Source organism: Nematolebias whitei, chromosome 15 (assembly GCF_014905685.2).
Source record: "Nematolebias whitei isolate Nwh7 chromosome 15, NemWhi1, whole genome shotgun sequence".
NCBI classification, from domain to species: Eukaryota; Metazoa; Chordata; class Actinopteri; order Cyprinodontiformes; family Rivulidae; genus Nematolebias; species Nematolebias whitei.
Genome location: NC_056512.1, coordinates 30,447,678 through 30,462,908, shown reverse-complemented (window position 1 = coordinate 30,462,908; position 15,231 = coordinate 30,447,678). Strand labels below are relative to the sequence as shown.

Here is a 15,231-nt window from a genome sequence, read left to right as displayed (position 1 = left end):
TATATATATATCTTAATCGACGTTTAATATACTAAAATAAACTACTACTTTCTACTTGTACTACTATCCCTACTTCAGTTTTTCATTGATCGTGGGGCTTCAGGGTACGGATTCTCCGCAATAAACGAGGGACTACTGTATATGTTAAAGTTTTTTCCCCTTCAAATATTTTCTAAATATATAGTTAAAAAAAATAATGTATTTGTTGCAGCAACATAAATGTGTACATGTGTCTAAAACATTGTGTGTGTTAAATTATGATTTAAATTATTTATTTATTTATTTATTGTTGTTTTGCACTTGTTTCTGCTTATATTATGCTTACAGATGGAGAAGGTAGAGGAGGACCTGATCCGCTCCAAAACCCTGAGGGAGACCCAGGCCAAAGACTTCTCTCAGCAGCTCGAAGCTTTAAGACTGACGTACGAGCAGCAGGTCTGTATGAGGCTGGAACTGTCTGTTCTTGTGTCTCCCTCAGCTTGGGAACATTTTTCTGTTTTTAAACTAATCGTACAGGCAGGGGAAATAAATAAACCTTTTCTTGAATTTACCCTCATTGTCATCACATAGATCATCTGTGAATGCTTTGCTTGTTGGAATAGCCTTGTTACTTGTTCCCATCTGTTCCACCTGATTAATATCTCATGATAAGGGACACACTTTAGATTGAGTCTAGATTCCAACTCAATAAATATCTTTAACGCATCAATTGGAAACTAATGTAGTCTTCATAGAAGATGCACAGCTCACTTATCATTTCATCTCTGCTGCTACTCTTCAATTAAAAGTCAAGATATCTTTTACTGAAATGAATCTCACTGATAGAGTGACACTCATTTTAATTAAACCTGGGCAACGGTTATTATTGGAGGCTGCTGATCTTATTATAAAATCTATTTAGAATAGATTAAATCTTTATTTCAACAGACTAACAATATGATTAGGTATAGGATTAGCATATGAGACAATTTAAAATTGAACATTTTCACATTTTCAGAAAACTATGCTGTTTTAAAATAACATTTGTATGTGTAACACCTGAAACAATAACCAGTAAACTGTCATAATCATGCGACTCTTTATAGGAAATAAATCCACTGTGATGTGAGACATCTGTACACGTCATTCCATCAGATTTTAACAGTTTGTTTAATTGTGCTCCTAAATGATGCCCAGAATTGAAATCACATTAATAAGTTGTTCTGCCCTGTGGTTGTATATATGGTGCAATTATGTGGAAAAACATGAGCCAGTGAGGAGTGTGCATCACTAACTGCTGTAAAATCTCTATTTCCCATGTGTGTCCGCAACATGATTGCTTCCCAGCCATCAAACTGGCACTCAACCTGTGTGTTAATAAGCACACTAACACTCATTTTCTGGCCAGATGGAGGCCACATTGCATGTAATTTGCTGTAGATTGATGGGAATGGAGGATATGAGGCCGGAGTTATTTGCATGGAGTGGAGGAGTCGTTCTCTTATTGATTTGCAATGAGGGTGAACTGTTGTTTGAATTTGTTTTTGTTTGTTTTTTCTTTAGGGAAGTGAAAAAGAAATCCCTCAAATAAGAAATCAATGGCAATGATCCCTTTCCCACTGTCCTAGACATCAAGTAGTTGTGTATGAAACCACCAAAAGGACATTTTTGTTCTTATGATTCAGCATATGTAGTGAATTATCACTGTTATTATAATTTAATTATTGTTATTATTATTATAATTATCAGATTTGATGTCTAGCTGCAGTTCTAAGAGGTATTCAATTCCATTCTATGTAGAAAAACAGGTGCGCAATTAAAGCTTTCCAGTAAGTATTGAAGTGATGGGGAAGTTGACAATTAAAGAAAACCACAGTGTAAGCAGCACATCAAGAATGTTTTTCATATCAAAGATAAACCCCTACAAAGACAGTTGTTTTGTCTTTAGGATGATCTTGATATGAAAGTTGACCAAACTAGCTGTTAGAAGAAGGACATGTGCATTTGCACGCATAAGGAGATTATCATTCACAAGAACTAAGATTTTGATACTTTTGCGTTGTTCATATTTTCTAGACTCTTTAGTTTCCTCGTGAGATGGACTTGATTTTACAGGAATTTTTTGTCTGCCTTTAACACCATAGAGAATGGTGCCATAAGACTGCAGAGGTCAATTTAGTCCATTAGAAAACATTCTCATCTTCAGGTTCAATGAGGCTTTAAGTGAGATTTGATAAAGCAAAGAATTGATTTCCACTTCCATTTGGAGACGCAGCCTGAACTAGTTTGGAGTCATGAGTCTAACTGTAAAGGATATGCTCAACAAGTTCACTCATTAGTTGTCAAACATTGGTAATAGATGATGTCTAGTTTTTAGTTTTTAGACGTAGATAAAGATGCACTTCTGTCAATACTCTGTGCCACTCACCAGCCATCAAACCCTACAATATGGGGAATAAAAGGATTGCATTTTTACTATTTCTTTTTATCCTTTCATGCTTTCCAGCCTTCCCTGCTGAGACCAAGACAGCCCTTCTCTTCTGAGCCCCTCTTCCCTCCTCCATCCCGAAAATGTCAGATATTCCCCCTCTGCACTGAGAAGCCCATTACCTCATTATCTTGCTTTAATTCATGCAGTACATTCACACTGTGTCTGAGGCACCAAGCTGTGCTTTAACTGACTCAGTTTTCCCTCATAATCGCCGGCTGGTCCTTTCAGGAACCGCAGCTTCCTCCACCGCATGTGCACTGTGTGATGTCATTGACAGGCTTTTTGCTTGTTCTGCCTGGTCAAATACTGTGATTTAAATTAAAAAATCCACATTAAATACATATCCATTTTTTCCTTTTATTTTTAAATGTTTTTAGGGAAAGAAATACAATATTTGACACGTCCATATTTCTGACCAGGTATTTTTATGCTGTCTTGCTAGCGAGTTTTTGATCCAGGTGTTTGCTTATGCATGCTTCAGTTTTGACTTTTGTATGAATCCAACTATCTCTGTGTAAAATTTTGTCTGAATTTGCATGTTTTACACGTTTGAATGGAAAAGGCACTGAAGTATTTGGTTATGTTTGTTTCTTTTTATATCAAAGAAAGTCTGGCTGCTTGTAAGCTACGTATATAGAAGTTAGGGGTAGTTTAAAACCTTTACACAATATTATAGGTGTTCTTCTGTAGATAGCATCAATGTTAACAGGTACAGCATTTGGAAGATGTTGCCAATATTTTTATAGTGCATCTGTTATTGATCTTTTACAAAATAACAGGCATATGTGAGCAATAACTTTAATCGTTTAAATGCCCCGTCTGTTTGATCATCTGAGTCAAACAGATAAAATACATTTTAATCCATCTGTACATTATATTGTCACTTGTTTTGAAGATATTTTGTAAAACTATATCAATACTGAGGAAGAGTAAATTCATAACTGCCTAAATGAAATGTCTATTGAAATGTCTCTTGGTTTCGGAGATCAAATTCGGCTTCCTGTAGCTAGCCCCTCGTTCATCATCTGTTCTGAATAGCATGTAACATTTGCCGATAACGCCGCGGACAGAGCAGATGTCGAGCACAGAGGCTGTCGATCTTTGCTTCTCTGGCTGGCCAGGTTGGGTGCCGTCATGGACAATGTGCAAGGATTAGCTTCAAAGCAGGGAGGCGTACGGGATCCAGGCCCCTGCTGTCCTTTCAAGGCTCAGGCTGGGCTTGCACATTTGGATGATGCGGGGGCCACTTGTCCCACTGACCATAGGGAGTGTGAACGGAAAGGAGCCTGGGAAAGGCTTGGGTGTGGGAGCTTCAGCAGCCAGGCTCACCTCTCAGCAGGTGACTCCGCTTACAGCTGGGTGGGTAAACAGACTTGTTTCAGCTGACAGGACGATTAGGCCTTGAAAGATTGGAGCTTTATGTCCCATTAGAAGTGCTTTATTCTGTTCCTCTACTGTATTGGGATCTGTGAGGTTGACACATATGTCAGACTTAAGTCTTTAGTGGGTTATTTTTTTTGCCAAGCCTTCTGTTGTAATATATACACAGATCTTTACTACACTTCGACTTTAGATTCAGGTCTTTAGTACCATAATCCCTAAAGATCGCAGCCTGCTAATCGCCTCACAAGCATTTTCTTCTGAACCTTGAAAGCAGGGAATCTAAATTGATGTAAAGATTTCAGAGGCTTTAATAAAAGTAAAAACACTGTCAAGAATTGTTAACCATGTTTTCAAAGTTGCTGCCCTTGCCTCCCTCTTAAGCTTTTTTTTCTGATTGGGGTTATAATAATCGTCATATTCATTGCTTAAGCCGATTTTCACATGCTGTCAGGCGCATAGCATGGGGCATTGGGTAGTTACTGCGACCAGATGGCTAACCCCTGCCAGCTTTCTTGCACAACAGAAACTAACTGCTCTTTTTATACGCCGATCTCTGAATGGGGCAAGTTTGAAGCGCGAGAGTGGAACATTGAGGACCAATCTGTACGTTTAGCAGGAGAGCTGGGTAAGTAGGGGGAGCAAGGCAGGTGTAAACACATTCTCCGACAAATATCGGGAAGCGAAGAAACTTTCCAGGATTCGTTCCCACGTTCTTTCTAGTTGTGCCAAATCGGGGCGTTAGCATGGGCGTTCTGGTTGGAGGGAAGTGGTGGACGAAACGGGACTAAGAAAGGATGTGGATGGACAAGTTGTCATGACGACAGGGTTGCGCTCAGTGTGTGTTGGCTGATGAAGTCTCTTCTCGCCCGCTTGTCCAATCAGATGGCTGAGCAGCGCGCGCAGCACGAGCAGGAGAGGACGCGGCTACAACAGCAGCACAGCACGGAAAAGGACATCCTGGTCCAGGAGCACCAGCGGGAGGTGGGTAGCCTGGAGAGGCAGGCCAGGGCCACCCTGCAACAACACCAACAGCTCCAACAGGAGTGGAGGACGCGCGATGCCCAGGTAGGGGGTCTCCACAGATCCACGTTCGCGCTCACACATGCACACAAAACATTGACCCACACGCGCTCCTGTGGACAACCATTTTGTATTTGCCCGTGGATGCTGTCCTAGGCTTTCAGAGCAGGTTAAGACACTTTTACTCGAAACGAGACTCGCACTGACTCCATGTGTGCATCGTTTTAAAGGTTTCTGTGTACTGAGTACGACAATACTCAAGAATTTGTTACAACTGTTTGAATGAAATCACATTTGACAACGATCCATCGCATTGGTTAAAAAATACATAAACATAGAGAACAAAAAATGTTTTACTCCAACTTCTTCCATTAGTTTGAATTATTTTAGTTTTTTTTTTCTTTCCACAGCAAACTTTTTGGAATTTAGAGTAAAGATCTAAAATCATAAAACCAATGGTGTCCACGTGAAGCAGAAGTTAAAATACCAAACTTTTGTTCAATTTGAATATGCTTTTCATTTTTCTGCTGTTTTGGACGCCCGTTTATGTCCTGTGCTACCAGAATAGTGGATTTTTTTCCAGGGCATTGTCCTCTCACCGCAGGTAGTCATCTCCTTCTGGATACCACCAGTTATTCCCTTATTACAGCATTTTCACTCACAATGAGTGTAGGATATTTGGATCTAAGTAACTGAATATTCCTGACTTTGAAGGGTTTTTCTGTCATCATTGAACCAAAACAGCAAGACTTCAGCTTAAAACTCCTCCGCTGTGTCTTCGCCGCGCTCCAACCTGGGCTGGGCTGGAGCTCAGTGGGAAGCTATTTGTCAAATCAGCCCCCAACTGAGGACGTGTTTGACTCTTTATGCTTTCTGATGAAATGAAAATTGTCAGCATGCATTTTCTGGACATTAGCTAGAGACAGATCCCGGCAGACATAAGTTTATTATGTATTTGTGGACGAAATGCCCTCATGAAATGAGCTCACAGATGGAGTCAGAGCAGGATGAATGGCAAAGTGTAGTTAGAATAAAGAACTTGAATTTTCCTATTTGCTTTGTCTAATTTTTGTTACTCTAGAAAAGTTCCTTGTGATGTGGACATTTTCTGTTATAAATATCTCCCTTTTAACTTTAAATTTTACTAGAAACACAGCTTTCAAAGAAAAAGTCCTCTAAAGTGACATATTAATATATTTCTTTAATGTTCAACTTGTTTAAAGCAATCCAAAATGTCTTTAAAGCTAGAAACTTAACATGTTTTTATGTCCCAGTACCCCCGTGATGTGCCTTGATCTAATATGTTTGGGGAGTGTCTTTCACGACAAGCGACTGTGGCAGCTGCTGCTGTGTGATTTGCGTAGTTGCAGTCACCGTGGGACAGTTGTGCTAATAACATGCCGTCCTACTCGTGTCAAACCGACACGCTGTTAGACAAATCTCACATTCTGAGCGGGTGACAGGAAAACACAAACCTTCCCTTCTTTCTATTCGCTCGTACAGCTTTTTATAGCAATCTGCCTAATGTCTGGCATTCGCAATTACTGTTTTAGGCCTTGAAAAGATGAAGAATAGCATTGTTAGAATGTAAATGAGTTTGGCTTTTTGTGCAAAGATGCTTTCAAGGAAGTTGCGTGATAGTGTCACATTATTAATCTTTTTGCATACTTGCCTTGGAGAAAAGCGCTTGAAAAATGTGAAAAGACGAAATCAATTGAAAGTCTTGAGCACTTCTTTAACCAATTCTCTCATGTGAGAGTTCAGTATCTTACTTTGCCAACACGGAGTCAGATAAACAGCGATGTTATCAAATCATGTCAAGGAACTGAACAGCCGTGTGTTTCCTGCTTGCCTGCTTCTGTCACAACATACAGCTAAAAAGTTTGCAAGGAAAGGAAGCGGCTAATGTCAGTCACACACTCCTTCAGTACCAGTTATACGTACTTGTTGTGGTGAGACTAATCAATAGAGTTCCAGCTGATGATTTATGTTTTTAGAGCCGATGAGTCGTAGCAGCAGCTGCAGAGAAGAGCTAAACAACTCAGCCAGTTGTCTTTGTCCCAGCAGAGCACGTCATTCAATAAACCATGTAGCAATAACTCATTCTAAAGGCTGCATCACCCCTCTGTTGTGCATTTGGGGCTTATACATCATTCACGTGGCAATATGCCTTTCCCGTTCGTTTGTAGCTAAAATGAGACCTAAATGTTCGGGTTTTATGATCCAGTTTATCGCTAACCTCCTGCCAATTCTCCAGATCAATTCACAATCCTTGTCTGCTTTCTTAGACGATTAAATAAAATCTTTACCGTTGTTAAAATGCTAAAACGAGAAGGGAAGACTTGGGTAGTTGTTCGATGATGGCCAGCGAGCTCGCCAAGCTCTGTTGGCTGATCAATGCCCCCCAGAGGATGAAGAGGTTTCCTCCATTGTTTGGAGCACCACTACCCTCGTACTTCCCTCTCCCTGAAACTTTTCTTTGTTTTTGTTCATGATGACCCTTTTCACATTTTCCACAATCCTGAAAATGTTTTATAGTCTTTAAACGACAGCTTGATTGTTATTGGTCATACCACACTTAATTTTGTGGCAACAGTCTTATTAATTAATTCGAGTTCTTGTTTTGGGAAATCTCAGAAACCTTTCAATCATATTTTTCTCCAGCTGTTCTTCCTCAAAACTCATTTTATGAATAACTGGATAATTATTTCTTTTCTAATGGAATGTACACACCATCTGGACTTCAAACAACATGGGAGAACGTGAGCCCTGTGTGTTTTTTTTTTTTTTTTCTTCCCCTGAGCCTTGGCGGTCTAAATTATGACGCTGTCAGTTTTTCAAACCCTTACAATCCCAAGTACGTGAATGAACTCAGTCAAATGAAAAGGGCGATGACAGACTAAAGTGGAAGCTGACATGAAGGACCAAACAGACTCGCATTGTCTTCGTCGCTGTGCTGTCATTCACATCTTATTTTGTTTCCCAGTAACACACGAGTATCTTTAAAGGGGTTTGTGATCAGAAGTTGAAATAGTTGAGTCTCTTTGTAATGTTGATGTTTCTAGAATAGTTAAACAATAACTTGGTGATTTTTATGTGCAATAAAGTGAACAATTTCTTCAAAAGATGTCATTACTTTGGTTTGATGTGTGCTTCTTCTGATCACAGCTCATCAGTGAGCGCTGGTGTTCTGTGATGTGTTATGACATGCTCGTTACAAACCATGACGGTTTTTTTTATCATGCACATACATCATCACACGCAGGGTTTCAGCCAGATGCGTGTTTATCTGTCTGACACGTGTGATTCAGTCACTGTGACATTCACGTGTGGCTCATTTACACAAGCAGTTCTGTTTTGTAACTGGTTTATCAATTATGGAGTGTTTACATGGCTGTTAATAAGAGTAATAAAGTGCAATCCCTAACTTAAAATGCAACGCTATAAAACAAGCACAGTTTTATGCTTTTGTTGCAAAGATGTATTCACAAAAGCTGAAACATTTACTGAAACTAGACAAAAACTATATTGAAACAAAATCTGCAGAATATAAGTGAGGTTTATGTAAGTTTGCCTTTTTTATCCTCAAGACCAAATTGATCATCTGTAGTTGTTATTGATGTCTCAGTGAATCGTTTTGTCCCTACATTTTATCTACAAGTCTTGGTTTTAGCAAAACCAGCTTTTGTCAAAGTGTCTTAGAATATCCTCGTTTAAATGTTAAAGATTTCAGATTAGATAAAACTTTATCGACCCCTTGGGAAGATTCCTTTAGGGAAATAAAAAGTAATGTATCCCTGCTAACGCCTCTCTTCTGGAAGGATATATTTTAACGTCTTAAGAAGCCTTTTTGGAAGAGAAATTGCTGTTAAAGACTCTCGAGGACTCGCATCTAATAGATGCTTGCCCTTGATGGCAAAAGCGGAGCAGTGAAGCCGTTAATGATGAGCGAGTGTAGCAAGAAAAGATTTATTTATCTGTGTTTTTATGTTAGCATGTGTGTGGTAAACTAGATTATGTGTGGCTATTTGAACGTGTGTGCATCTGTCTGTTGGTGCCACTTCAGGCGAGACTATAACTCATAGCCACAGCATCTGTCTGTTTTTGTGATGCTCCTTTGAAGTCCCTTTTGATTCTCCCCAGTGCCCTGTAAAAAAAGACTTCAGACACTTGCTGTCTGATTGCCTTTAACATGGTCTTGTCCTGGGATGCCCAGGCTTTTTGGGGCAGAGCACAGAGCAGAAGTCAAAGTAATAAAAAGGTGATGTGAGTGCAGTAACTGGGGAATAAGTGCAATACAGGTATGGGAGTAGAAAACACTCATCTATTCATCAAATAACAAATACAGTATTCAAAAAGCGTTCAATACAAAACGTCTTCTGTTACAAATAAAGTCCAGTTGTTTTTGTATTGAACGCTTTTTGAATTCATCATGTCCTGGATGACTGAGAATCTTCACCAGCATACAACAAATACAGTAGTCCCTCGTGTATCGCGGGGGTTACGTTCCGGACCACCACCCCCACAATTAGTGAAAAACCACAAAGTAGAAATGCGATTTTTATTTTATTTTATTTTATATTTAACACTTAAGTCAAATTGACATAGATTTCTGAGTTGAAACAACAAACCGAAAACAGTTCAGGCAACTAATAAATTTAAATCAACTAAACTAAAGCAAAAGTTTATTTAGCAAGAGTTTATTAATCAAGATAACTTGATAATGTTTATTCACGCAACGTGAATTTTTAAGTTGAGTGAGTAATAATGCTTTAAAGTGCTAAGGCTTTAGAAACCCTTCTCATACTCTTGTTCTAAACTCTTAAGCCTACGTAATTTTAACAACAAACGTATATGTACTGTACAGTACTGCACAATTTTACTCACCAGCTCTGCAGACCAGCAGCTCAGTTCTGGTCCGGCTCGGTTCTGGTTCGGCAGACCTACCCAGCCTTGGTCCGTTTCTGGTCGGCTCTCTGCAGCCCTTGAGCACCAAGACGCTTTTAGAGAGAGCGGGACCTTTGGATAGCCAGCACAAAACCACACCATGATCCCGATCAGGTCCAAATCCGAATGAAAAAAGACCCATTGAGCTCCGGAGAAGACACCGGACCTCCAAGCAACGCCTCCCCGCTCAAGAGGCCTCATGGACCAGCAAGCAGCACTCAGATTGACCGATGAGGCTGGAAGTGGTCCTGGTCCAATTCCCAGTCGGTTCCGTATGGCTCTCTACCATGTATATGAATAAAGATCAAACACTTTCAGATCGGATCAAAACTTTCCCTCCATTTCAGCAGAAAGCAACTTTGTCTTCTGTGTAGTGCACTGTTGGCTTCTGGGTAATGTAGTCCTTTAGACTGACGACACAGTGTAAGCTTATTGAGAGAAAACTACAAAATGACAGTGCCTTTTTTTTTTGTTTGTTGTGTACAAACTTACAGTACTGTACTATGAAAAACCGCAAAAGCAAATCTACAAAAGTCAAACCGCAAAGTAGCGAGAGACTAATGTATGTTCTGATATTTAAAGCTTGTAGCAGTAGCATCCTTACTGGTTTCTTTTTCAAAATCATCTTTTATCAGCTCAACTGTAGGAAGCAGTTTTACCAAAACTTCAGGCTTATTTTTCCTCTTGACATTTCTCGAACTTCTGAGATATCGGACCAGTCTATTTCTGGTGTCCTTGAGGTTGTATTTATTAGCATTTCTACCATGTAATGTTCACTCTCACTGGCAGAACTAGTAAAAGGCTTTTCAGAGAAATCTAAGATGTAGAGAGAGAGTGGAAGACGGGGGTCAGACCGCCACCTACCAAAGGCCACCACCTACATCCACACAGAACACAACAGAAACACTCGTTTGTGAAAAAGAGACACATGTTGAACACACAGATCAACAGCAGAGGCTTCTCTCTGCATCTAATTATCTCTCCGTCTCTTTCCTCAAAACATTTATTTTTCAGTGTGCCTAGTCTAAATGTTCTGAAAGTCTGCACACATGTGCTTCAAAATAAAAGCCATCACTGATTTGAAGAAATAAAATCGTGCTCCTAATTAATTTTTTTTCTATTTCTGTATTATTCAGAGTATTTCAGACTTGGAGGCCCAGGTGTCGATTCTGCACGAGGAGCTCCAGCAGGCTCATGCCCAGCAGAAACAAAAGCTGGCTGAGAAGGCGATGCTTCTGGAGGAAGAGAGGCAAAAAGCCATCCTGGACAAAGAGGTGTCGCTGGACCGGCTCCGCTCGGACATGGAGCGAATCATCCACGACCTCAAGAGGAACCATCAACAAGAGGCAGATGCCACTCGTGAGAAGGTGAGCACAAGGTGTGAGGAAATGGATGAAATAATAACTCCATTTTTTAAATAAATAAACAAACGAAAGCCATTTACAAAAGATCTATCATAAAGAATCTACTAGAAGAAAAAATAAAGACAGATACATCTGCAGGTGGGACATTAACCTTCATCAGTGTGATTGAAACATTAGAAAAATACACAGAGGCAGTGCCTCCTCTTTAATGCAGCATTTAAATCAAGAAAACCAAGACTTAAAGTCATTTTACGTTCAGATACTTTTGTCTACTACGACTAGGAGTTGAGAGACTCATTAAGAGCAATAGTGACCTGGGTTCTCCAAGAATTTACTTCAAAATTACTTTGCTAATAGGGATTTCTTTTTAGGTATCATAAATGTTCCTACGTTTTGTTTTACATCATTTTGCTTAAATTCCCCCTGATTTTATTCTATAGAGTTCAGTTTGAGGGTGAAAACAACTCTTCTATCAAGTTTTTTTTCTTTTCTGCATACTGCCAAGATATTTACCCATATGTCCTTTTGCATGTCTGTTTTTGGTCAAAACTGTTGTACACGAAAAGATTTGTCCCTTACATTGTTTAATTTAATTATGGCAATTTTTAACATTTGAAATAGTTTATAGCTGTAACTATAGCCTCTTTAATTTATGCACTGGAATTGTAGACATGTACTTTTTTCTGCCTGCAAAATCTGTTTCCATTCAGACTTTTAGTTTTACAAACTGTGCTGCAGAAACACCTTATAGTAGAAGTGCAACAAATTGTTTGCAAATAGCACTTTTAAATAATGTATTTTTCCTTAGACTGGGAATAACAAATGTCAAACAAGAGATTAAAACTTGAGAAGAAATTAGATGAAAGCTAAACTCTTTTTTTATTTATTTATTTTAATAAATACTAACAAAACCAAAGTAGTCTCCCCCTGCTGGCCAATCGGCAAAATGCAGGTTTAAAACGCTTTTGCATGGACTTTGTTTTCCAAACCTGAATCCTTCCAATAAGTGTGTTGTTTTTTTTTTTACCAGAACCAATCGATGTTTTGCATTTTTGCTCATGGCAAATCAGAAAACCCTGTTTTATATCATCGTTAATCATCTTTCTATTTTTCTTTGTTTCTGTCTTTGTGCTGTTTTGCACCTTTTACCACCGTCGTAACTGGATCCATCGTTGTGAAATCAACAGTAATATTTAACTAGTCTAGCATGAAGCTGACCTAAAGTGGTGTTGATCAGAACCTAATCCCTCTGCTGGGCCCATCAAAGTTAGCAGTTTTCATTAGACACCATCCCACAGCAGCTGTGCAGCATTAACCCAGGAATGTAGGGACCTTCAAAGCACCCGGGCGCCATTTTGGCTCCATATGGCACACACACAGCCAGGGTTACAGAAGTGAGAAAACTCTAAAGGGAAAACTGTCTTTATTACAGTGTAATTCACTTTTAGGAAAAAATACTTGTTTATTATTTTTTCTTCTGGGTATATGAAATATGTTGGGTTATTTTATTTTTATTTTATTAGTCTCTCTTTATTCCTTTTTTTTTTTTCTTGAAATGGACCCCCAGGTGTTTGGCCATCTGAGGCAGATTTAAAGCGTTGAGGCAGTATGTTGAACTCGGACAGATAACACTATCTGCAGTGTGCTAGTTTCACTCTTTATAAAAAGGATTAATGATTTTCCCCCATCCTTTTCTGTCAGCTGAACGTGCATGCTTCTTTAAAGAAAAATAACTCGCCAAAGGTTTATCATCTTATTTTTCTCTGCCTTTGTTGTACTTTTTAATCTGTCTCCAAGTTTGACTTCAATCGAAGCGAAGAAAACTTTCACTTTGTCGTTGCACTTTTTTCCCTCACCCATGGGACTGAAGTCAGTCGGGCCTCAGATCCATATTGACTCGTTCACCCTGTTTTGTAAGCTAAAAATTTCTCCATCTTTTGATGCCAACAGAAATGCTGTCCTGTGCAGTCCACCATACTCTTAGAAGCAGAGGCACAGTTGATTTTTCTCTTTTTTTATATACATTTCCCAGATTCTGCTTTTTTTTTTTAAAAAAGGCTAGAGAAATCCATTAAATCCATGAATGGATTCTCATCAAAGACTCGTAAGTTTAAGGGAAAGACAGAGGAGAGAAGGGGATGCTTGGATGTTTTTGGTGGATGTTATTGGGAGTATACTGTCAAAGCTTTTGGAATAAAATAATGAGAAACAAAAAAAAAAAATCAGAGGAAATAAGACCAGACTGTGAGATCGTCTCACACATTTGATCTGCTCCAAAAAGGAAAGGAGAGAGAGCGAGGAAAACTGATGGAAGCAGGCTCAGGGAAAGTTGTGTGGGAGTGTGTGTTAGTCTGGATGCTACTGAAGTTTATCTTTGTCAGTGTGTGTGCATGTTCATGGGTGAGAATGAGCGCATACAACCTCAGACCTCTCAATCTCCTTTCTGCATGAGGAGACCGTGAGGCTGCTTCTGTGCCTGATAAAAATGCCTCATCTCTTGGCTACAGTGAGGAAGAATCCTGCTTCTTGCTCGCACCAGCTTCTTATCAGACTCCCTTTTTTCTGCAGCACACCTTCACCCTTCATTTCTCTGTCTTTTCCCTCATCTTCACCTCCACCTTTAAAGCTCAGGGCATCAAAACTGGCTGTAAAGCATAACCAGACGTCTGGGCTAGGCAGTTTGCAAGCACTATTTCCTATCATGTATATATATATATATATATATATATATATTTTTTTTTTTTTTTTTTTTTCATGATTCAAGCACTTTATATACAGTTGATTTTTGCAATATGCACCTGGTTGAACTCAAACTTTTTCAAACTTTTCTTTTCTGTTTGACTTCTTAATCTATCCGAACAACATCCCATCTCTGTGTCTTTCAGTACCAGAAACTTGAGATAATGCAGGACAAAAGATCAAGAGGCCTCAGGTTTAAGGAAATGAATAACGTCTGGAATCTTAACTTCATATTTACTCTTAGTCTGGAGAGCACGTCTCTTTGAACCGCTTGAAGAGCTTAAAAGTACAAGTTTTGTCTGATATGTTTGTGTGCACGCAACGGAGAAAGCACATTGCATTAATATTGCATAATTCCATATAAAGAACCCATTTTTATGGATTTTTAATTGCTGATGTAAATGGTACTTGTATATTGCAGAGTGCACGAACTGACAGGCAGAAACATTAAGGCTCGCACTTTGTGATTATTGCACATATAGTCAATACAAGTATTTGTTCAGTAGGGCTTTTGTGTGTTCTACTTCCTTGTTTAAAAAAAAATAATGTGGTGTTTTATCTCAAAACACAATCAAGTGTGTCAAAATCATCTGTAAGAAATGTGACAGCCAATAAGAAATCAGCGTTTTGGCCCACGGAACTCCCTGTACAGAGTTCTTGACGTGAAAAGGCACAGTAGAGCTTTCTCATTCTCTGACAGAACAGTTCACGCATAAAACGTATAGATAAAGGTTTAACCTTGACGTTAGTCTTGTCTTTCACCTGCAACCAAAGGAAAAAGGCAACAATGTTTTTGCCTGCATGACAAAATAGTGGACAGATTTTCAGGAAACTACTAGAAGGTGATCACAGTGAATATATAGTAGTACTCACTTATCACGCAGGAGGTACGTTCCAGACACCCCCACGATAGGTGAAAATCTGTGAAGTAGGGACGCTATATTTATTTTAGTATACAGTAGTCCCTCGCTACTTGGAAGTTCATTTATCGCGGACTTGCTCTATCTTAGTTTTTCAAAATAAGATTGGACATGACATACAATTGGCTGATTGATGGATGAGCTGCACGATCGGCATGAAATTTTTATTTAAAATAAATTATTTTAAATTATTTAACACTTGCTGCTCCTTTCTGCAGCCCACACTGCAGGATAAGCTTCCTGCTGCAACTGATCAGCTGATCTCCGTGCAGAGCGGAGAAGTGGGCGTGGCCGAGAGGCTTGCAGGTAGCTGAGAGCAGCGGAGGCAGAGAGTTGAGTTCATGACATTCTGTGCTCTTTTAGAACGTTTAGAGTTTAGAAACATTGT

The 15,231-nt window shown here is 39.2% G+C and overlaps 1 protein-coding gene across 1 annotated transcript in view; it reads left to right on the top strand.

Moving 5' to 3' along the window:
• The window catches only part of cep112 (centrosomal protein 112), a 135,410-nt gene that overhangs the window by 58,882 nt on the left and 61,297 nt on the right, over nt 1-15,231 (top strand). The window contains exons 19-21 of the mRNA XM_037688538.1: nt 328-435; nt 4,736-4,918; nt 10,957-11,187. Coding sequence (XP_037544466.1) covers nt 328-435; nt 4,736-4,918; nt 10,957-11,187 — 522 coding nt within the window. The remainder of the gene's footprint in view (nt 1-327; nt 436-4,735; nt 4,919-10,956; nt 11,188-15,231) is intronic.